General features: G+C 43.2%; 1 protein-coding gene across 3 annotated transcripts in view; it reads left to right on the top strand.

The window, feature by feature from the left end:
• The window catches only part of enah (ENAH actin regulator), a 132311-nt gene that overhangs the window by 18444 nt on the left and 89003 nt on the right, over positions 1 to 24864 (top strand). The window contains exon 1 of one of the 3 annotated variants that reach the window (XM_085770130.1): positions 19742 to 19911. The exons of 1 other annotated variant lie outside the window; for it this stretch is intronic. In XM_085770130.1, coding sequence (XP_085626256.1) covers positions 19898 to 19911 — 14 coding nt within the window. In that variant the 5' untranslated portion in view covers positions 19742 to 19897. Of the gene's footprint in view, positions 1 to 19741; positions 19912 to 24864 lie in introns of those variants that run through there. One more of the 3 variants, XM_085770128.1, reaches the window with a different exon arrangement.

The raw sequence follows: 24864 nt of genomic DNA, 5'->3' as shown, positions 1-24864 counted from the left end.
GGGGGTCTCGGCGTAGCAGTGCATGTCCATATAACGGTTGCAAATGGATACCACTTTTCTTCGTAACAAAAAGACACACATCCAAATACCTCCATGCTGCTCGTATGTAATGTCCGTCTTGTATTGAAGCCCCGAAATGCGAAATTGAAAATTAAATAACTCTATATTTCAAGCTTGTTTTGTAGTTTTGGTTCGTCCAAAATTGACGAACCAGGAAGAGGAGCTTCCGCTACAAACAAGCTTGAAATATAGACTTATTTAATTTTTTTTCGGGACAATTTCGCATTTCGGGGCTTTAATACAAGACGGACATTACATACGAGCAGCATGGAGGTATTTGGATGTTTTTTGGTGTGTCTTTTTGTTACGAAGACAGTTGGTATCCATTTGCAACCGTTATATGGACATGCACTGCTACGCCGAGACCCCCTGTAACTCAGAGAAGCCACGGATAACTCTGAAACTTCTCCCAGCCCAAAGTCGACATGAGGGTGAGTAGATAATGAGTGAAATTTCAATTTTGGGTGAACTATCCCTTTAACTCAATTTTCCCCATGAATCCTGATAACACAATTTAGTTTTCTGTAGAAGCCTCTTCAGCAGCAGTTCCATACGTCTGGCTAAGTCTATCCAACAGCCTCTACAAGCCATGAAGACCAGGGCAGTTTATCTCCTCTGAAGCTCCATCAGATTTGATGGAAAGAGTCTGTGAAGTGTGAACTGATCTTCATGTATCTAGTGTTCTATGGTGTTTAAGTCTTGGCTTTAAGGGACACCCCAAGGCTGTTGGCTGTTTCCTTCAGGGGACTCCACTGCTGAAAGATTTGCCACATGGTCTGTGTATTTGCTGACATCCATCCCTAGCCTTAGGTCTGACCAGTCTCCCTGGCCCCCAGCCACCACCATACTTCACCGTAAGGCTGGTACAGTATTATCCAGGTCCTGAGCAGTTTGCCAGACATAGTCTTCATTGTTGATCAAATAGCTCCATTCTTGTCTCATCAGACCAGAGAGTTTCTTCCTTCTAAGGTCCTTCTGACTCTGTTACTGTGTTTGGTCAGAGGGTCAACTCTATGAAGAGTCCTGCTTCCAAACTTCTTTCATTATAGTGCTCTGGGAGCTCTAAACACTTTAGGAATGGTTTGATACCCTTTGCCCTGACCTGTGCCTCACCATAGTTTGATCACAGAGGTCTACAGAGAGCTCCTTGGCCTGAATGACTTGGTTCAAGTCTGCAATTGTGACACTTCCCCGGTGTGTGCTTTTCTTAGCTGTGTCCAATCAAGCCAGTTTGCCACAGTTGGACTGCTGTCAATTTTGAGACACATCTTAAGGACAATTAAAGCAAACAAGAAGCACCTGACCACAATTGAATGTCTACTACCTGAAATCTAGTATTGACAGTGTCCTAAACACACTGGAGTTGTGCTGCTGCCAGAAATACTCCTGAGAGTCACTGAATCTTTGGATCTTTTGGCTTTTTATTTTTTATGACCAATCGATTAGGCTCTAAAAGTGTGGGCTGACACACTGCTGAAAATACTCGCCAACAAACACATGGGTCTTTACCAAGGAAAACTACCAGCAGTGTGTGTGTTTCTGTGTGTGTGTGTGTGTGAGAGAGAAAGACGGAGACATGGAGTGGTGTCTGTCCTTCATCTCACAGTGTGTGAGCCAATAAGTCTTTATCAACTCAAGATAAAGAGAAATGCTTCACGTGTGCTCTACGGTGTATCTCTTTCTTTCTTTCTTTCTTTCTTTCTTTCTTTCTTTCTTTCTTTCTTTCTTTCTTTCTTTCTTTCTTTCTTTCTTTCTTTCTTTCTTTCTTTCTTTCTTTCCCCTGCTTGCTCTCTCTTTCCTCATCTCTGTTTCACTTTCATCTTTATCTATCTCCTCTCAGTCCCTGAATTTATGCTTTAAGTTTCTCTTTCTATCAACTTGAGGATGTTTGATGCACAGACTTGAATAAAGGAGCTCATATTTTTCAATGGATTTCTAATGTTATATAAGTCACAGTTAAGCTAAGAGCCTCTGTGTGTGAAGAAACAGACACAGGGCTTTAGGCTCACTTCGACATCTCAGCTGCATATGAAGCCTCCACCCATCTCTCCCTGCAGCCTCTTCTCAGTTAAAGTGTCACCGTCTGTGCTGATGCAGCTCCTTATCTGGATGCTTAAAGCTGATACTCCACCTTTTTTTCTCCCTTGTACTTGTTATTTTTCCTCATTATTGCGCGATGAGCAGCAGCAGGTGCATTAGCAGCTCTTTAGCAGATCTTTGACAACGTGAACGCCATTTTCAGCTGTTCTGTCTTTCACTCCTCTTTCTGTCTGCTTTTCTCTCTCTCTCTCTCTCTCTCTCCCTCTCTGTCTCCCTCTTTTCATTCATTTATATCTTGTTCCTCCATCGTCTTCTCACACCTCACCTCTCAGTCGCTTCTCTCAGCTTTCTCTGTCTTTCTCACGCCCACACTAACAGATGGGTCGTAGCTATTGTTTCACACAGCAAACGCAGCCAATTTTTCAGGGCTCCGACTGCAGTCATGAGTGTGTTTATATCCGTGTGTGTGAGTGTGTCTATTGGAGACTGAGAGAAATCTCCTAACTTCCTCAGCTCAGACCTGGGACTAATCAGTATGCAGGTCCAGCGCTGCCCGGGGCTTAAAGCCGCAGCCTGCTATCTGACATACATCATCCCTACCGGAGAATCCAGCAGCACTTTGCACTGACGGAAAGAGAAAGTGAAACACACACAGACTTAAAAGAGTGTTGATTCTTGTGTCACTGTCTGAATATTAACACTGTTGTTCCAGCGGCTCCTCTGTGGATGTCTGGGCTGGATCTCACCTCGTCACACTGCCACAGCCTGTCTGCACCTGATCATTCCCCAATCCCCATAGTATCAAAGGCAGGATCAATGCTGTTAGCATTTATAACCTGCAAAGGTGATCATCTGGTCCAAGCCTGGAGACTGAGGAGGTCACTGAAGTTCACTGAAGCTCCCTGTCGTGACAGGGACGACTTGAAGGGATAGTTCACCCAAAATTGAAATGTCACTCATTATCTACTCACCCTCATGTCGACTAAGGGCAGGGATAAAAATAAATAAATTAAAATAAATTACAGTTACTATTTAGTCGGTAGAGAAAGCCTGCACGCCTTCAGGACTGCAGTCAACACGCTGGACCAATTTCAGTCATGACTTCTGACGTGGCATTTTTACAGCGCGGTTGTTTACATCCTCATGCACAACAGGAATGCATTTATTGAAAAAAAAAAATAATATATATATTTTTTTAAAAGGGCACTTTTTAATACGAGGCAAAAAGGGCAGGGGCTCAAGCACCCTTTGGGCCCTATGTGTGCACGTGCCTGACTAAGGGACATGAGAAGTTTCAGAGTCCTCCGTGGCTTCTCTGAGTTACAGGGGGTCTCGACGTAGCAGTGCGTGTCCATATAACGGTTGCAAATGGATACCAACTGTCTTCGTAACAAAAAGACACACCAAAAAACATCCAAATACCTCCATAGTGCTCGTATGTAATGTCCGTCTTGTATTGAAGCCCCGAAATGCGAAATTGTCCCGAAAAAATTTAATAAGTCTATATTTCATATATGCCGAGACCCCCTGTAACTCTGAGAAGGCACGGATAACTCTGAAACTTCTCCCAGCCCTTAGTCGACAGGGTGAGTAGGTAATGAGTGAAATTTCAATTTGGGGTGAACTATCCCTTTAAGCTCTTAGACATGCAGCATTATTGTGCAGGAAGTGGCCGTTACAAGATGTTGAACTGTGTCCATGAACATGCTCAGCAACAATACTCTGATCAACTGTGGCATTCAAACCATGACTGATTGGTATTAAGGGCACAAAGTGAGTCATGAAAACATTTGTCACACCATCACAGCTCCAGCAGCAGCCTGGACTGTTGACACGAGGTAGGTTGGCACCATGGACTCGTGCTGTTGATGCCAAACTCCGACCCTACAATCTGCTGAGTCAGCAGAAATCTAGATCCATCAGGCCAGGCTTTTTTTTTCTTTTTTTAATGTCCACTACAGCTTCAGATTTCTGTTCTGTCGATTTCTGTTCTCCAGACAAAGCATGTTGTGGACCATAACTCAGAAACTCATTCAGGACCAGAATGAGAAACGTGTCTATTTCTAAGTTTAGCACATAGAAAAAATGTGTCTTGATATTTAAGATGCAGGCATATAAAATAAGTTAAAGCAGAAGTAAGCGGAATGTTTGTGTTAATATAAGTCTTAAATAGTTATATCTTCCGACAGCAATCAGTGTTGGGTTCCGAAACACGGGTCTGTCAGTCACTCTGCTCTGCTGTAAGCCGAGGAGAAAACTTTCCTTGTATCCTACAACCTTTATCCAATGAGGAGAGAGAATGGCTTAAAGGGGCGGTCCTCTCTGTGTGTGCAGCCAAGGGATGCGCGTGAATGTGGTGACGTAGGGACGAGGGCGGGGACTGCTAACTCCATCGGCTGACAGGAAGTTAGCCAAAACGACCGGATCGCTTACATCTGCTTTAAAGTTAAAGATACTTTATTAATACTTTTCTGTCTGGTGCTGCTGTGGTAACAATGTCATTTACTGCAGACAACGCACACATATCATACATGGAATACACAATAACAACATTGCACAACCCGTCAGCATGGCCTAAAATAAGGATTAAAAGGGGGCAGTAACACAGAAAAAAAAGAATGAAAAATAAACAAGTTGGCATGAAAAGAAGGCACAAAAACACTATTTACATACATGCAAATGTACCGAAATACTACATACAGGAAACTATATACAGTAGTATCAAATTGTATAAATGCAGTTTCTGGAGAATTGGTGCAATTTTATCGAGGTGCATTGTTTTTTTAGAATTTCAACAAAAGCTGTGCAATGCTACTGGACTCATTTGTAGAAGCATCATTAGACGACAGCTGTAGCAGTTTACTACAAATATATAATGCCTCTTTTGAATTGATGTTATTTAAGTGTGATATTATTGTGTCTGGTATCACTAAATGTGTCTTGATTCTCAGATGAAGTTTATTGCCAAGGTTTTTCATCAGCAGAATCATTGTGTATCTGGTGGAGCAGGACAGGAAGTGCAAGGCTAATGCCTGGTCTGAGAACAGGCAGGGAGGCTCTGAGCTCTGCAAGAGGAGAACACATAAGCAAAGAGGAGAGTCAGGTGAGGAGGAGGAGGAGGAGGAGGAGGAGGAGGAGGGGAGCTGGCAGCTTCATCAGGGCTTTTTGTTTCTCTTGCTGATGCTTTTGCTGAGCTGCTGTTGTCTTTGTGAAATTCCTCACTGAGTAATAGGACCTGTGCAGAAACAGCAGCCATGCACACAAAGCCTGTGACCACACTTTTACTCTTATCTGTTGGTTGGACAGACTTGGGTGGGTGGGTGGGGGGGGTTGCAGTAGGCCGGGGTTTTGCTACCGTTGCAGTTTGTGACGATGCATTTCAGCGATCGCCGGTTTGTTTTTATTAGCAGTATATCTGGCATCACGCAGCAGGGAGGATTCAGCCTGCGAAGCGGCCTTTATTTTGAAGTACTTACATAACATCCTGTTCACTCTAATCCCACACTATAAAAAACAATATTTATGTAAATCTGCTGTTATGAGTTATTTAATAAGACGAGGATGTTTCAATTTGAATCACAGCCAAATTTACTTTCAGCAGTTTGTGTTTCCAGCTCAGCTCCTGCAGAGGCTGTCAGCAGGAGGCTCAGAAACTGATTAGGATTTGGTGGCAGCTGGATCTGGGATTTATGCCAGAAGACGGCAGTGAAGTTTTCTTTTTTTTTATTTTTTTTATTTATTTTATTTTCCCTCAGTGACAAGTCAGTTCACCCTGTGTCATTATTATTAGTTTCTTTAAAAATGGGGGTTGGGGCAGCGATGAATGGGATTGCCCCTGTGAAAGATGGTGTGAGTAGTTTGATGTGTGGCTCGCTGCCGTATTATGTTCCAGCTAAACACTGCTGTAGCTTTTCCATCGCGGGCCTCACTGACTCACTGGAATCTGATGGAGAGGAGGAGGAGAGAAAAGGACGAAGAATTTAGTTTGTTGTCTCATGAATCTTCATGAGAGCCGATAGCTGAAGTCGATTTTTCCACTGTGGTGGAGTCACAGTAATTCCTGCATCTTGCCACATGGATCATACCACAGTGTGTGTGTGTGTGTGTGTGTGTGTGTGTGTGTGTGTCGTATGTTTCCACAGGCTTCATAAAGGAATGTGGAACAAGATATGTGCACACACACAGTCATCTTAATGGTTCTCCAGGTGATTCATACGTTTGGTTCAGGCTCATCTGGATCCACTGAAAAACCACAGTGGCTACGGTAGCCCAGAGGGGTCAGCTTTTTTTCCCCCCTCTCCAATACTATTTTATTTCAGCTACTGATACATTCATAAACAAAATGTTGCCATCTTTTTCTGTTCTCAGCTATATCAGTGTTACTCATGAATCATTTAACAAAATAAAAAATCTGCTGTAGGGACGTAAACATTAAAGCCCCAGTGTGTAACTTATTTGGCTTTTTTTTTTAGCAAAAATCTATAGTATAGTATAGTATAGTATAGTATTTCACTGAAGTCGAATCACACCTGCATACAAATGAAAGCTTTCTCGTACCTTAGAATGAGTTGTTACAAGTTGTTACAAATACATAAGTGGGCGACGCACTGAACCGAGGCTGCCATGTTACATCGCCATTTTTTACGTTGAGTGGCAGCGTGACCGTAGGTAACCACGGAAACTCAGCGGAGCTGTCGGCTCGGGGAGAAAGTTTTCCAGGTAGCGCCTGTTAAAACTGTCACCACTGTGTAGTGTGAGGAAGGACGGAGGCACTGATGTTGCATTCAGGTGCAGTCAGGCAGACGGCCGTCTGTCTTAACATATGCGTTGTAATATTGTATGTGTTTATGCTATTTTCTACTTAAAATGTATTCTAACCTTCTGTATTGTATTGTATTGTAACTCCAACCTGCCTAGAGGACTGCAGATGGAAATTAGCCCTCGGGCTACAATCTGCCGCATTTACAGGTACTACGGTACATGTTCATTAATGTGCATTGTCCTGACTTCTAAATAAATAAAATAAAAAATGACAACATATTGTCATGCCTGTATTGTTTTGCCTCGTGCTGGCGGACCACTTGTTTACATAGATGCTTGTTTATCCTGTTACATGCAGCGTCTGTTGTCTGTCTGACGTCTGCCCGATTTCACCTGAATGCAACATCAAGAATACGTTCAGATATGCAACCGCACCGCTAGATAGGGGGAATTCCTACATATTATACCTTTAAAAAAATGTAAATACAAATTAAAACTTTACGGGGAAAAGAGAAAAAGAAACATTACAGGATGAAGAGTACTGCTTTTCAGCTCTTCATCACCTCAGGGTTGATTGAATTACTTTTTCCTATTAATTTCAGCTCTGAAACATTTCCAGAAAATAGTTGGTATTGGGATGATAACCTCTCTGTGACTGTAGCCCCAGGCCTCCGCAGTAAAAATACCTTGTTAATAAAGCGCAGAGATTAAATTGCAGCATCCAATACTTGAGAGCTGCTGCTATAATTAATAGTAGTGTTTGTGTTGCACTTTTTCCAGAAGTTGCAAAGCGTGGATGGAACGAACACATTACGAAACGCTCGGCTTTTAAAATACAGGACTAACAAGATAATTAATGAAGGCTTGTGCTGCTGAGGCTTTAAAGCTGCTGTCAGCTAAAAGCCCAACATGTAAAGTGTGAAACAGCTTCCTCTTCTGTCTGCAGGCACCACTGCTGTTTGCTTCTCCACCACCAGTCTGCTTACTGTCCTCCTCTCTCTCTCTCTCTCTTTGTTTCTCACCACAGCAGCAGACTGGACCCAGAGCTCCACAGTCTGACCACTGTGTTCTCTGACACTTTGTTAATATGATGGAGCTGCTGAGGCTCAGACCTCATGTGCGAGTCCTTGTTTAACACTCTGCTTGTTCCTCTGTCCATCAAAGGGCTCATCTAGAAGTAATTAAGTCTCATTCAGGGACTCTTGGGTTGTGTGTGTGCTTGGCTGTCGATTGTTTGTCATCATCACCACATGTGATGATGCTGTAGAGGTGATGAGCAGAGTCCTCCTGCTCCTCCTCCATGATTGGTCATGGTCAGGATTGACTGCTATAGGGTTTGGGCTGTGGCTATAAATACCATGATGGTGCTGGTGTGGATGCAGAGTGAAGCCGAGAGCATCCTTCCTCTCACCCAACCAGCCACACTTATTATTGTGTTTGTGTAGGGGTGGACCGTCCGCCATTTATGTTGGACCATTTTCTCCTGTTTCTTCCTTAGTGAGCTTAGGGATGTTAGTCCTCGGTGTTTGTTTCCTTACAGGTTAGTTTCCTCCTTCAGTTAGATTCCTTTTGTTTGTTGTTTTGGCCTTGGTCCAACCTGAAGCTCGCTTAGTCTATCGTTATTTCTATTTATGCAAATAAACCTTTTCTTGATCATTTGGATTGGAGTGGAGTCTTGGAAAGGAGGAAGGTTTTGCTGGTTTCCACGGCAGAATCTCAACAACAACTGTCTGAATATTCATTAAACTTTGCACAGGTCTCAATGATGGCCATAGAATTCCTCATAATCACTCAAGTGATCTCCTGACTTCACTTTTAGTAGCAGCAGCAACATTTCTTTCAATTATCTTGTGAAATATTTAACATCTACACGACACCGAGGCACAGCTCTTGTTTTGTCCTGCAAACCTCATCCGTGGCTCTCACTTGTAAAGATACAAAAAACCATTAAAGATGAATTGTAGCGCTGGCTCCTCTCTCAGTGAGTGACTCCCTCTGTGTCAGATAGCACAACTTGCAGACACACTAAAAGTCTTGATTCAGGAATTTCCACCCACTTGTCCATATTTTGAGGCGCTCGCAGAATATTTCCGATACAGCTGAGGATTTTCAATGATGTTGACTGAGAGGGACGCTCCAGAAGCTTAAAGTGGTTCATGGTGGATTTTGAGGTTTGCTTTGGATCATTGTCCTGTTGTGAGAGCCAGCCTCTTTTCACTTAGATTTTCCTCACTGGCTGCAGGAGTATGTCGATATTTAGTGGAATCCATATTTCCCATTATCCTTACAACGTGTCTTGTGTCAAAGTCCAAGCCGAGCGTCTTTATCTCAAGTTCAGAGGAAGTTCCTCTCATGAATGCTGCTTTTTTTTGCAACCCTGGCTTTTTCCTTTACCCAGATGTTGCGTGGTAGACATAGTATATGTGACTTTTGTGTCTGGTTCCTCTCTGATGTAAAGCGTGTGAGCATCACCTCTCCTGTGCCAGCTAAACCTTCCAGCTGGGTCTTTGCCGTACTGTTGTTTTTTTTGTCTTTTCTGCCTCGTGCACCTGCAGACTTATCTTCACATTTTCCTGTTCCTCCGTTGTGATGACTTTCACACTGTCCCTCTTTCCACACCGTTGTGTTTTCATCTTTTAAAGCTGTCATTTTTCACAAAAACGTCAAAGTTTTGCCCATCCCAGGATCAGCACACCTCTGCTAATTATCATCATTCAGTCAGTCTACAAAGATCTCGGTGCACTGTAACAGAGGGAAGCAGCTCATTAAAACACAAACACATTTCTGTGTTTCTTGCTTCTTCTGTGTATGAGTTAAACCTGTTCGTTCGCACTGTGTTGATTGGTATTTTGTTGTTTTTTGTAAGTAATGTTGATTGTTTTCTGTCTGTATGTCCCTAATATGATACACCTCATCCAGAGTGACACACAGGGACACGTGGCATACTTAACACCAATGTGGGGTCAGTTTACCTACTATACATTTACTTTACCATGTTACAATCAATCTGTATAGTGCAGGTTTGTCTTGAGTGGATGTTAAAAATGGTCTTGTAGTGCGTAAAAACAATAGATCTGTAATCCAGATTTTCCTCCTCTGTATCCGACATAATCCATCAGTATTTGGATAATCTCATAATAGCATTACTCATTTTTCCTCGTAAGGATCAATCCCATCGTCAGAATTCCCCTCATCCTCTGAAAATCATGACTCAGGCGTAAAGTCGTCCTTATCTCATTCTCTTTGGCATCTTGAAGAATCATTTCGTACAGCCTACACTTCAGCGAAACATCAGACTGGACGTATCTGTCTTTTCCCGTCACTACAATAAACTTAGAGCAACTTGTCTTTGCTCTGGGCTCAGAATAATCCGGAGTAACCCCAGTACAAACAATTAACAGCTCACAGTAAAGACGTTGGAGTTGGCTGAGACAGCAGGAACCAGAGCCAATAGGAGGGTCCCATTCACAAACATGGCTGTATGCATCGCAAACAATGATGGTGGATGAGAACTGATTGATATATTTGATATATATATACAGTATATATATATATTTTACTCAGCACAAGGTATATGGATAAAACACACACCTCTGGGGCATCGTATAGCTCAATGGCGGTTCGATTTCTCTGATTGCTGCATGTTTTTACCCCATCTTTGTCTCTCCATTGCCTGTCCCTTTCTTTTTCTTTTTTTAATATATTTTTGGGGCTTTTTCACATTTAATGGACAGGGTAGTAGAGAGAGAGAGGGAGGAAATGGGAGGCAGAGGGGGGGGTGACACACAGGATAGGACCGCTCGGCACGGGATTTGAACCGGGGTCGCCTGCAGTGAGGACCATAGCCTCAACACATGTCAATTAAGGCGTAAAAATACTAAAAAAACCAAACCAAAACACACCACACCTTCATACATTTTGTTTTCTAACATATTACAGCCTCACAGAGCCGCCATCATGGCTGACGGCTGTAGACACGTCGTCTTGTTGGACACTTGTTGCTCTGTCCAAAAGGAGAAAACAAGAAGAACTCCTGCTTGGTACGACAGCCTCCTCTCCTTCTTATGGAGATCACACGTGTGGTTAGCATGTATACTGTATGTTAGTGGAGCCGATGGCGTATCTTTGAAATGCAGATTGAGATTTCCTCTGTGGTTCTCATCATCATCGCCCTGGAGTTGTTGTTGCACCATCAAGGTTGTCTCCACCTTTAATGAGAAGGTCCACTCTCTGCTGTGGAGCTTTGAACTTTTCTGTTTAGATCTGTTCTTTTCTGTAGCTCATCATCTCTCCTGCCTGCAGAGGCCGTCAGCCCGCACGGCCTCACCAGACTGGCAGCAGTCTGTGCAACAAAACACAGAGGGCATACACACACACACACACACCCACACACACACACACACACACACACACACACACACACACACACACTCGCAGTCCCAGGAAATGCTCCCTGAAAGTCCTAAATAAAACACCCACGCACTCACAAACAGACCCCTGTGTGAGAGGAATTCCACAGGCTCAGCACAAACTGGCTACGGAGGAGGCAGAGACAAAACCTTTTTTTTCTTTTTTTACAAACTGCTCTGCTAACATGACTGAGAAGGAAGTCAGTGGAGAACTGGACTTTTATTTTGTTAATGGAGACTTGTGGGGAGATTTTCAAAGTTGTGCATGAGTGAAAAGACACAGTGTGGTGTGGTTTTATTTATGGGAAACATGGTACAACGGCAGCGTCTTTTCTCTGACTGCCCAGTTTCACTTTGCACTTTTTCATTTGTTCCATTGTTTATATGAAAAATATTGATTGGAGCAGCTCAGTGTTGATAGTAAAGAAGGAATTTGCTGGCGGGACGTTTTTGGGCCCTGTGCGACTCGGTAAAACGCTGGCAGAAACAGTGAGTCTGCAGAACCAGTTCCTCTCTAAAAGTATCCGCGGCTGACGGCGGAGCACCAGTCGTGCCACAGATGCAACTGTGTGTGACTAAAACATGTAATTTGCTGGGGGCCGGTGGAAAAGCACCACATGTATTCAATAAAGTTGCAGATGATAAAAGGCTAAAGGGAAAGAACGAAGCCTTTGAGACATTTCTTGCTCCTGACTCAGTGTTTGATTATGCTCAGTATGTTCCAAACACCAGAATACGGCTAATGCACCGCTCTCATGTTGCAGCAGCCCCCAAAGCTGCGTCAGAAGCTGTGGATTTAGCTATATTTGGGCAAAAGTTTAAAGCTTTTTGGAACAAACTGAGTGTATGGATCGACAGCAGAGACATGGATTATAACTGCAGGTTATAATCCATGTATATAAACTTATATAACTTTCTATAAACGTATTATAATAAGTTTCTATAGACGTTAGGTGCTTGTCTGCTGTAGCGGATCTTGCTGCAATTGAAACCAAGAGACAAGACAACTCAAGTTACCCAAGTCTTTCATCTGAGGAAAAAAACTGCTTTTATAACATATGTATAAAAGTCCTGTAGATGTGCACATGGTCTTTGGTTATAAATCAGGTCTATACTGTGAACGTATCAAAGCCTCAGTCCACAGAGAAATGATTTAGCTGAGCCTGAAAACCAGCTGTCAGGACTTCTGTAACTTTGTGATGTCACAGGACACCAACCTTGGCCACACCCCAAGCTCCGCCAACCATGGCATAATCCAAGGTTAAATTGCTCTAAGTGCTGATCTAAAATTTGTCATACCATATCAACACTTCAGATAAAACAAGAAAAGTGCAAAATTTGAGATTTAAAGGGATAGTTCAACATTTTGGCAAATTGGCCCACTGCTATAATAGGAGCATAATTAGGAGTAGGTTTGTTACCATTAATTGTCGGTGCAAGCTGTTTTTAGAACGGCAGAGCAGAGCCGTGAGCTGCTCCAAGCTACACTATGGAGGCTAAGGGAATTTCTTGATTTCCCTCATCAAACTCATCAAATACACAATCCAACAACTCCAAAACGCTCTGGTGGACAAGTTGTGACCTGCACATTCACCACGCTATGAGATAATAACGGAACAAAATGCAGAGACTACTTGCCAAAAAACTGCCCCTGAAGGCAACGCGCATCAGCGGTTTTACATGAATTTCCCTCTAAAACAACTCTGTCTGACGTTCTGTTATTATCTCATAGCGTGGTGAATGTGCAGGTCACAACTTGTCCACCAGAGCGTTGTGGAGTTGTTGGATTGTGTATTTGATGAGTTTGATGAGGGAAACCAAGAAATCCCATGAGCCTCCGTAGCGTAGCTCTGAGCAGCTCACGGCTCTGCTCCGCCATTCTAAAAACAGCTTGCACTGACAATTAAAGGTAACGAACCTACTGCTATGACTAGGGATTATGGCAATGGGCCAATTTGCCAAAATGTTGAACTATCCCTTTAAGTTTCACTTTGTTACTTTGCTCGTAGTACTTTGTATTTTAAATGAGACGTCAGAGGTTTAGTGAATGGAACCTCCTTCTGCTCCCTATAGCTCATTTCATCTCATCCTCATCCACTGCTCCTTATTGCTCATCTCTCAAGCAGCCAACACCGCAAGCTTTATTTTTCCACCAGCACGGCCGAGACCCCTCCCCCACCGCACCCCCCGCCTGGGCCAGCTTCGACCTGGCTGCATGGCACTCTGCCAGCTCTGCTCCAGGCTCGGACCTCGCACTTTGTGGAGTCTGTTGCCAGAAAACTTAAAACCTCAAAGTAATAATGAAGCATCAGGGATAGCTGGAGCATCTTCCAGGTGAAATCCTATCCCCTCTCTCATCATCTCATCACAGGAAATGTTGATTTGTGGTCTTTCTGCGGATGGGAAATTCTATCATGACATTGATCCTTCCTTCACCCACTCATAGTCTGGTGGTGTGTCCACATGGAACACGCTCGATTGATGGATGGGGCTCTTGGTGTTTATTGTAGCAACAGAGCATCGCTACAAACCGCAGCCAGTGTCTGCTGTTCATATTGCACTTAACGTAGCCAAGTCAGCAGCATGATGCCGGCTGATCTGTGTTTTTATGTTTCTCATAACACTCCCCTCCACGACCTCCTCCCACACACACACACACACACACACACACACACACATCTGTACAGTCAGTGTTGTTCCCTTTTTCAGCATGTTCAACTAGTCAGGCAATAAATCCTGGGCAGAAATGTGTGCATTTGTATGTGTGAGTTTACTTAGGGCTTGTTGTGTTGTAATGATAAATCAGTCTATAAAGATGAAGTCAATGAAAAGTAAAAGATAAGGGCAAATGAAGGGGTCACGGTAAAATTGGAAGAAAGACAGAGAATATGGGTGGAAGTCTCTGCAGATACAAACACCACAGATTAAATTCACACCACACACTTCTACTGGGTCAGAAAGTGATGATTGAGAGGAATTATTTTTGTACGGGTCTAAACATGGTGTAGCCCTAGAAATTAATTCCCACACAGGACATAATTACTGAGCTTCATGCAGCGCTTAATTGTCCTTTAGGACACAAAATTACAGGAAATATTTTTAACAGTGAACATAACCTATTTCTTAATTGCTGCAATCCCCTTGGCCTGACTCGATGTGGGAATCTGACAACAAAAACAGACCAGAAAACACGGTAAACAGACTTTTTAAAACTACAGAATAAAAATCTGACAGTGGTTTTCAGGCTCCACGTTAGACCACTGGGCAGAGTCTGTTAGAATATCTCTCAGCACTGCCACCTTTGACCTGCAGCCTACTTGAACTGCCCATCACGACAAATGTATGAATACATAATTGAAAATATGTTAAAGGGATAGTTCAACATTTTTGGCAAATTGGCCCATTGTCGTAATCGCCATAGTCATAGCAGAAGGTTTGTTGCCTTTAAATGTTGGTGCAAGCTACTTTTAGAACGGCGGAGCAGAGCCGTGAGCTGCTCAGAGCTATGCTACTGAGGGTCATGGGATTTCTTGGTTTCCCTCATCAAACTCATCAAACACACAATCCAACAACTCCACAACGCTCTGGTGGACAAGTTGTGACCTGCACATTCACCACGCTATGAGATAATAACAGAACGCTACCAGACAGAGTTGTTTTAGAGGTAAATTCATGCAAAACCGCTGATGCATGGTAATGAACCTACTCCTAAGACTAAAGGGATTTGCCAAAATGTTGAACTATCCCTTTTAGAACTCTACTGTACTACCCCATAAACACAGACGGGCCATTTATTGACCTTATCACAGGTTTACAACCTGGTTACAATATTATGCCGAACCTGTGTACCATTTAATCAGCTGAGCTATAGCTTTTCAAGTGACCAACTCTCAATACATGAATAATCATGACTGTGATGTTGTCCAACAAGCTTTTTCACCTGGTAGTGAGTTTACAAGGGTTAGCTAAGCTAAACTGTATATTAGAGTAAACTGAATACAATACAATAATGTACACGCTGCATGAATGTAACGGTGAAACGGTGAAACAAAAGTCATTTAGCTTCCAACCGTCCAGCTTGTAATGCAGTGCTCATGGACAGTTTCATTCAGTGTTATGTAATCGGTGCAGAGTGTATTCTGACATCTGACAGCCAGTGGTGCTGCTACGTGCCCAGAAGTAATAGACAAATGGCTACTCCCCTAGAGATTGGATTAGATTGCCTTTATTGTCATTGAAAAAAAAAAGAATTCAACGAAATTCACGTTGCTGCTCCGCTGTGGTACCACACAACACACACAAGACAGAATAAATACAAAACATAAGACCCATAAAAACATCATATAAGATATAAGTATAAAAGCATAGAAACATAAGTCCACAAAAAGGATATTGCATATTGCTCGCTGGGAATTCCACAACCCATTGTTGCCTATGTGTTCTTTAGGCTGCTATTCAGCTCTTTGATGGCACAGGAGTCTTGATGTGCGACTCTTCAGGCATCTGTAGCGCTTTCCAGATGGCAAAAGTATGAAGTGGTGGTTTCCTGGATGTGATGAGTCTTTTATTTTGTTATTTGCCCATTGTAGGCAACGGGACCTGTAGTTAATGTAGCCCCAAAGAATGCAAACATAAAATATATAACAAGTATGGATTTAAAGATCAGTGGAAAGAGAAGCTGGTTTATACAAAGTATTGGTTTGCATGTGCACGCTCTGCTTTAAATGGAAAAAACCTGAGGTGAACTTTTCATCACTGGTGTGTAGCTCATACACAATGACATGCTCACACACACACACACACACACACACACACACACACACACACACACACACACACACACACATTCACATTTTGCTCCGTGCCTCCCTAATCCTGTCAGTCGGACACTCGGCCTGTTCCTCTCCAAGGGAATGAAAAGCACATCACCATAGAGACCACATCAATGCCTGAGGTGAGCTGAGGAGAGCAGAGCAGAGACAGTGAATGAACACAGTGGAAAAAGAGGAGATACTGATGGAGCTGGAGGGAAATAATGATAATGTTACAAACATAAATCTGTTGAAGCACTTGCTTTTAAACTTATGAGTAACTTCTAACAGATGGATGGGAGAGAAAGAAGAGAATAACTGTGTTTACCCATGCCCCCTTTACCTTCCATGGCTTAAAATTGCTTATTTTCTTTATGCAGCTATCTCGGAGAAGATGATTTGGACTTTTGAATCTGACAGGAGCCAATCTAAAATATTGGTGCTCCTGGTGTTGATGTCTTCTGAAGAAGAAGACCCCCCCCCCCGCCCCAATGAGTGTCTCCTGACTTAGCACATCCACGTCTGTCCTTTTTTCCTCAAGTGATGCTGATGTTTCCCCCTCTGGGAACTCCTGTGGCTGCCAACTATTACACCCAGAACTGTCAATTCTAGCACTTCCCACTGGTTATCATCACTGACTCTGAGAGTGTCCAGACTTCCTCAGATGGGAGAATGTGTTGTCTCTGTTGACATACTCAATTCTGGTCTTGAGCTGCGTCTGTAAACTGAAGTATCCACGTCCAATTATTTCTACTTCCTGAGTTCTGTCTAAAAAGCTTCCTGGATACTTCTGGGTAATAGCTTTTGCCAATGCTGTTTAGTCATAGCGTGTCTATTTCTAGTAGTGCTTTCTAGTGCAATCGACACTGACTTTCAGCAGATGTCTGTGATCTTCTTCCTCTGGCCTCTTACCAGCACCAATGGCTCTTGTGAGAGGGGGCCTCATTTTGTCCCATGGCACCTGGAACCTGGCCAACCAAATGCTGTTCGTACACTGAGTGGTTGTGTGACTGGGGTTTGACAGGATGCAACAGTTTCTGCTTCAGCTGAAGACATGGGCGACCAGGGACTGCCTGCATCTGCACACAAGTCAATAGAAAGACAGAGTAAATGGTACAGTTGATACCTTGATTGTGAAGAAATATTTTTGCAGTATTTAAAGAATAAATACCAGCAAGATGTAATCAGCATCATTGATTAATAATTAATAATTATAAATTGAAAGTAGTTATTAAAAGTGCAACTGAAATTCTAACGTCTTTTTAAGTACTGACATGAAGAACTCTTTGGTACTAGATGAGTGTGAGTAGAGGACTCCTCACCTGGGCCTTCCACAAGCAACTTGGACAGTACCTCACCAACCACTGTTTCCACTTTGTTTCCAGTCCATTATAATGTATTTTACCTTTGATGTTTAGACAGGTGCATGGCACTCTGATTATATGCAGGCGATGGGTAGTCATCTGCACAACTGTAACAGAGGGTGTTTTATAATGTTCTCTGAATGAAGGCCTTTGAGGCTGCCAGCTGTCTAAATGCCAGTGTGGCATAGTTGGTCATCAAACTTTATCGTTTGACCTATTTGAAGCAGTGCAGGAAATGAGCTGCTAGCATGTTAATGGGAAATGCAGCTTGTGGCAACTCGTGTCTTTCAACTGTATCTCAAATACTGCAGAGGTATTTAAAATAGTAGCTGCACCTGCATTCACTGTGCAGTGTCTACAATCAAACAAGAGAACCAAAATGGAAGAGGAGCTCTGGGTAGTGGACACGTTATCTTTAATCTCAATGAGAATCTTGAAATACAGTTCTTGGGTTGATAAATATCTTGGGTGTACTTAAATTTAGGGTATTCAGACCTGGCTCGTTTGGAGCAGTTGTTCCGAAAAAGGGAGCGTTTAGCCCCCGTTTGTTTTTTGTTTGTTTGTTTTTGAGCTGGGTTCAAGTTGTGTTTGGACTGGGTCGGGTTTTAATTTTCAGCCCAGTTGAGACCTCTATTTCATGGTTTTTGTTTTTCCTGGGTAACCTCCTCCTCCTTCTGGGTAAGGTTTCTGACCAATGAGAGAACAGTTGGTTCGCACATGGCATTTGTATACAACTTTGGACCACTTGGGACTGTTACCTTGTGAACACAACCGACCCAAAAGAAAAATACAACAATTGTATCATTTTAGCCCCTGAATTGAAACAAAGAAAACGAGCCACAGGTCTGAATACACCCTTAGTTTGAGACACAACTGAAAAAGCATCATCCTTAAGTAGAGTTGATCCTGTGGCCAGTCATTACTGGGAGTAGCCTCACAAGCTTTTCCCCATCTGTGCTTACTTCACATTGTTTGTTTGCTGCATTGTTTGATATTATCCTGTTAAGCTGGCAGTAAGTGAACTGTCTCTTGGCCGTCACCAGTGCTTAATGTACATTGCAGGACCAACAGAAACAAAGCCAAACGGAGGAAGGCTTGTCTGGCAAGTCTATTAATACCTCCGCCGATTGGTCGTGTCCTGCTCTTCTGATGCCAGTGCCACACAGTTGGTGTTCATTGGAGGGTTTCCTTGGCTACGAGGCAATATCTGTTTTTACCGATGATCAATCATCATCCACTAGAAGTGAATGGAGATATATTTATCTGCCTTCTGCCTGTATCGTCTTCTCTGACCATGTTCAGGACCTTGACCTTAGGACGGTGGGCATAAAGCCTCCAGTCCATAAAAGCATGCTGGGTTTATGGGTGGGGGTCATCACACCTTAGGGAGGATGGGCTAAATTTTCATGTATTTTTTGCAAAATGCAATCAACCACCTCTAGCGAATCTGACATTAAAACGCTTGCGTGCTGTGATTTCCCCCAGGACAAAATAGTTTACTGTGATTTCCTGCAGTGGCACCTTGATTATTTGATTACGGTAACTCTTTGATTCCTGTAATTTTCAACTGGATACACAGCATTAGTAGCATTATGCTAATTCACTGTGCACATGAACACATGAAATAATCGTTGATTTCATGGGTATGTTTTTACAGGGTAGGCCTTTTTCTTCATCACAGACATTTTCAATGGTCTTGGCTGAAAAGTCACAGATGTTTGCAATAACATTAACAATGGCTGTGCTCTGTTCAAGTGTCCCAGTGAACCCTGACAGTGGAAAGTGAGTCAGCACGAACCAGGAGCCTGAAACTGAAGCAGCTGAATGGAATTCATCCATGTAGGTCAACATTTCAACACATGACTTTGGATTTGGCTGAAAGCTGGAGGGATGATGTCACTGATTTTCTCAATGGCATCATTTGTTGAGGATGACATGTTTCCTTCTTTGGTAACAGATGGTAACATCTGTTTCACTATGACTAAACCTTGCATTGGCCTTAACAATCCTTCACATAATCCAGGCCGGTGATGTGTGCAGGTCAGGGGATCTATTTTTGGACAGGGCAGAGAGACATTCTGCCTTCCTCAATGACCCCCTCCACCCAACTGTAGACTCACTGCACCCCCACCCACCCACCCACTCAGCTGCTCCACTTTTAACCCTGGCACCAGTGAGGTTCGTGAGTGTGGGTGGAGATGGGGCCTTGCGGGTAGGTGGGTGGGCGTGGAGGGGCCTCCCCCACTGTCCCTGTCCGTCTAAACACCGGTCGACTCCCCACCCCCCCACCACACACCACACGCTCTGAAGTCAGACAGCCAGTCCAGCAGCCGGTCAAGCAGCTGCTCACTCTGCCCAGTCTGTGGAGAAAGTGGACACTTGAGCAAACGGCTTCCAACGGCAGACTTTCTTTTCGGTGGAGTTGCAGGATTCAGCCGTCGCTGATGCCAAGATGACTCGTGACTCGTAAGTTTCAGTGGGCGGTTGACAAGCGGTCGGGGGTTACTACGGGATTTAAAAGGGATTGAGAAAGTGCTGTGTCGGCATGTCAAGCGGACAGAGACTTAATCAGCTGTGTAAAACATTTCCCTTTCCTTTAGCTTCAGTGTTATCACCTGTAAAGCAGATTTAGCATTTACAATACAATCTCTGAGGGACCTCAGAGAAGCCAGCGTGTGATCAAGGATTATCCCAGTCTCAACCTGTCCATCCAGGCCCTCTCTCACCTCCTTTCACAATAAGATGACAAACAAGCTTCAGCTTTTAGCACCATCCATCTATTCATTCATTATTCGGAGCTCCCTGTCTAAAAAAGCCTCTCGCACCGGATGAGAAGCTTCTATATTTATAGAAGTGCAGTGGCTGTTGAACTCCTCTGAGTCCAATCAAAGGGAGTTTCTCTCTCTCTCTTTATTACTGGATAGGACTCTCATCCCTCCATGAGGTGGTGGGCAACCTCTGCTGCTTCCTCCACTGCTGCTGCAGTTTTATTTCCTAAAATAGTTGCAGCTAAGAAACATGGGGAGAAAAAAGCTCTTTGCAGACTTGTTCCCTTGGGTTCTTGTAAACGTACGCGTTAGTGCTCACGATGGGGGAGTTTTTTAATGTCCCTGTGATGGTGATGTCTTTACTGTAGGCAACCCCAGCATCTGTTGTGTTTATTGTGGAGAAGATGCCGCCTGTTTTGTTGCACATGAATCCATTTTCAGTGTTTTTGTGTGCGTGTTGTTCTTCTGTTTCATATGTAAATGACTCAGCGTGACTTGACCTCCATCCCAACATGTCGCCTTTTCATCGTTACTTGCAAGTCATGCAGACAAAAACACCTCAAAAAATGTCACCCGCTGATTGAGGCGGTAAACACCTTCTGCTGCTCTGGTGCTTTTTCTCTCCATTAAGTGCTGTGAGCCTTGTTGAGGGCAGCGTGTTGTGTAGCTTTATGTGAACACAAAGGGTTCACATTAAGTCTATAAGTGTGTCTGCGTGTTAGAGGAAGTTAGTAGGGCTGAATTAGTGATATACTGTATGTTTTAATTCGCTCAGTGAGATACTCCCTCTTTTATAAAGCTACAGTGTTCACTTGCCTTTTGGCTAATTCTGGCACGTTAACTTTTGTTTAAATGTTTTTATTAATGTGCATTGTCCCTGATTTTTAAACCTTTAGATAAATAAAATAAAATAAACTTAGCATTCCTAATGCATGTCACTGTTTTGTCAGACATGTTGCCGACAGGACGAGGTCACCCAGCAACAATGACATCATTGTCCAGAGTGGACAACAAAAGCAGCGCAGGTCAAATGACAAGCAAGTCAGAGTTGTTCCTGTCGCACAGAGAGGACTGGACGTCCGGCTGTCTGTCTGTGTGCTCTGAGGCTCTGGAGCCACACAACCTCACACTTTACTTCCCTGTGTAACCTTCAGTTTTACAACAGTACAAACAGATCTTTGAACAGGATATTCATATTGAATTCATTAGTTTACAGTATAATTAATATCCATGTGTTAGTTGCTCACTCCACTTCCTCTTCAGAAGGGACGGTGTTGACTTTTCTCAACATTTCTCAACAGTTTGACACTGTGGCTGAACCACTGTTACAGTCATGTTTATGCTTAAAAAATGGTTTGTCATTGGAATGACTAGGATTCAGCTGAATTGTATCACATCTACTATCTGCCAAGGTGGTCATGTTTTTCAACAGGATTACACAAAAACTGCTTAACTGATTTCCACCAGACTGGGTGGAGTGACAGAGCGCTGCCCAGAGCCTAATTTCTGACATTTTAGTCAGATCTGGATGATTTACCATGAAATGAAAACTTTCCTCTGAAGCCTGGTGAAGGTTGTTTGACTCGGAGGAGGAGGTCTGAATTTCCTCAGTTGCCCGTCTTATTTAACGCTGTTCTCCTCAGTTGTTTACACCTGTCACTTCATCTTGACATTAGGTTTCTACTGTGAAGCAGCGTCCTGCTCCAGACAGCAAACCTATTCTAAACAGAGCCAGTCCACAACAACGTAGTCTTCAGCTGTGTGTGTGTGTGTGTGTGTGTGTGTGTGTGTGTGTGTGTTTTTAAGGTCCCAGTAGTGTTGACTAGTGGACACACCCACAGCAGATGGTCTTTGCCCAGTATCAGTCTCAACATCAATAGATGCTGACCTGAATCCTCCTGAGTCTCTTATGAAATCCACTTGTGTTCAGGTTTCAGCCTGTGTAACTGAGAGGCTGCTGCTTTCAAAACCTCCTGATTCACAACTATTGAACAGATGAGCTTTACGTTATGATACGACAAAGATAAAAGTTTCACTTGCAGATTCAGACAAGAGATAATTCACAGCTTTAGATTTGTTTAGATTAGTTTTAGATTTTGCCATGTCAAGCATTAACTCCTTCCAGCTGATACTATCTGCCCCTAGTCACCTTTTGTTACTCAAATGGATTAAAACAACAGCATCAGCTAAAAATGAGAAGCCTGCCTCTCTGCTGTGTGGAGTTTTGCTAAAAGATTAGTTTCCTTCTGATCTCAGATGATCCAGGTCAGGGGTGGGCAACTCAGACTGCAGGTTTTGTTCCAACCTATCAAGAGCACATCATTTGATCAATCAGCCGTCTAAAGACTCAGATCAATTAATCAAACAGGTCAGGTCTGGTGTGCTGCTGCTGCTTGGTTGGAAGAAAAACCTGCTGCAGCCACACCGGCCCTTTGTAGAATGAGTTGCCCATGCCTGATCAAGGCAGTTTTTTTTTGACCTGGAAACAGGTTCAAACAGAACTCGCCCCTCCCAGACTCTATAGACTTACTGCTCATGTTGTGTACGTGATAAATAACATGTGAATGCAAAAAGTTCTCAAATCTCTTCCGGGATGTTTCTCATGGGTATTTTTTGTCACGTCTCACCTGCAGCACTGACATGATGTCACCATTGGCAGGTGAAGTCTTAACTTTGCTCCGACAAAGGAGGAGTTATGTCATACTAGATGAATTACTGATACCGAGTGGAAAGAGAAACCTGCTTCACTAGGGATGGGAATGAGAATCAAAGTGTCATTGCTCAGTCTGACTGTATGTTGTTTAGTTTCAGGGTCAAGATTTCATCAAGGAGCGGAAAAATAAAAGGCCAGAGCAGCACATCAGCCTCAGCTCAACGTTATGAGTTCCTGTTGCACCCTCATGTAAAACGATCTGTTGTCAACTCGTTGTACCTGAAAACATCCTGTCAGAAATATTACAGAACAAAAGCTGCTTTTTGTTTTGTTGTTGCACTGTGGTCTGGTCAGCAGTGATGAGAGGGGGAGTGTTGTGTGTGTGTGTGTGTGTGTGTGTGAACCATATTGTCAAGATGCCTTTGTGGAGAATGAAATGCACCATTGTTATCGCTGTCTTATGAGCAGTCTTGGCGCACCTGTTTGTTATTTGATATGGAGCTGATTAGCCATTCACGTCCCCTGACACCCGAACGCGTCTGTGTTTCGGCAGGAGGGTGTGTCGGGGGGGGGGGGGGAGGGGTCAGACGCTTTTTTGTCGCACAGTAGTTCAGATGGCGTGTGACCTCTCTGTCACCTGATCATCTCTGTCTTGTTCTGTTTTTTGACAACACGGGACGTCCAGACCGCCGGAGACGCTTGTGTATGAATGTGTAATGACCCTTTGGCTGCTTCCCTTTATTACCATCAGCTTTACAATTTGATCCAGTGTTGCTTCCTCCTCCTCCTCCTGCCCTTGTGTCCTCTTTCATTCCTCTCTCTCAGTCTCCGTCCTCAGCGCTTTCTCTTTCCGCTTGTGTTTTGCTGTATCTGCGTCTCACTTGTCTACCATCTCATTATGTCGCTCTCTGCTGTCGTCCCCGCCTGTTCTCCAGTCACCTTGGGATACAGCCTGGCACCAAAACAATTCATCTTCCTCTTTCTTCACTTTGCCTGAAGATAAGTCTCTCTGTCTGTCCCTCTCTCTCCATCTCTAGGTTGTTTTTTTTAGGGAGATTCATTTTAGTCATTCAGGAGGATTTTTCTGGTTCTAACAGTGGCCTGTTACAGAGCTGGCATGGTGTTTATCAACACTTCCCAAACCAAATATAATCTACACTAATACATGTGAACAATGTCAAATCAATCTTCAACCTAAAACAACCATTACAAGCCTGATGTTTATCTGGATAAAAGTTTTTTGTTTGTATGTTTCATACATATTTTCTTGTCTTTCCAGGCATTGTGGCACAGTCTAGTTCTGGTTAAAAGAAGTGACAGTAGAAAATAAAATGGAAGCACATTCAGTTTGATATAGTATAATGGATACTAGACCTTAAAGGTGTAATTTCAGTTAGGTGTACATCAATAAGACCAGAGTGAGATGCACTGGGATCAGGATAGAAACAAATACCGTACGACTAGTTCAAATAGACAATTTGTAACGTTTTAATAGTCGAAGAACGTCTGACTGATATCGTGCTCTTATTTTGATAGAATCAGCATACTTGCTAATAACCACAGAGAAAATAAAATAACACCACTTACAGAAGATCAAATCTCTCTCTCCCTCCCTCTCCCTAGTCAGCTCTGTACTTCTCTGCTCTGTCTTGCCTGCTGTGGCAAAAAGGAGTGCTGACAGGCCTCATGATCTAACACACACACAGAAGAGGGGGCTGTTTAGTTTAATTGAAGAGGAGGGCTGATGCTGAGTGAGTGTGTCATAGGGTCATTTAAAGACACTGTTGATGTTACTGGATGAAAATGATGGAGAGGCAGAAATTATCTGTCCAAGATACAAGTGTGTGTGTGGGGCTTCAGAGGCCTTAAGATCAGGTCTTATTGGCTGCCAAACCAAGAGTCCAGAGTAGATGATGAGCTGTTAGAGTGAGTTTCAGTGTTGATAATGACAAGTCAGAGGTCAAAGTGTCCAGATCTTTGCTCTCTTGGTTTTTTGAC

The sequence above is a fragment of the Trachurus japonicus genome, chromosome 24 (assembly GCF_045865225.1).
Source record: "Trachurus japonicus isolate A0001 chromosome 24, Traja_1.0".
NCBI lineage: Eukaryota > Metazoa > Chordata > Actinopteri > Carangiformes > Carangidae > Trachurus > Trachurus japonicus.
The sequence above is the reverse complement of the archived record's forward strand: the minus strand, read 5'-3'. Positions and strand labels throughout refer to the sequence as shown.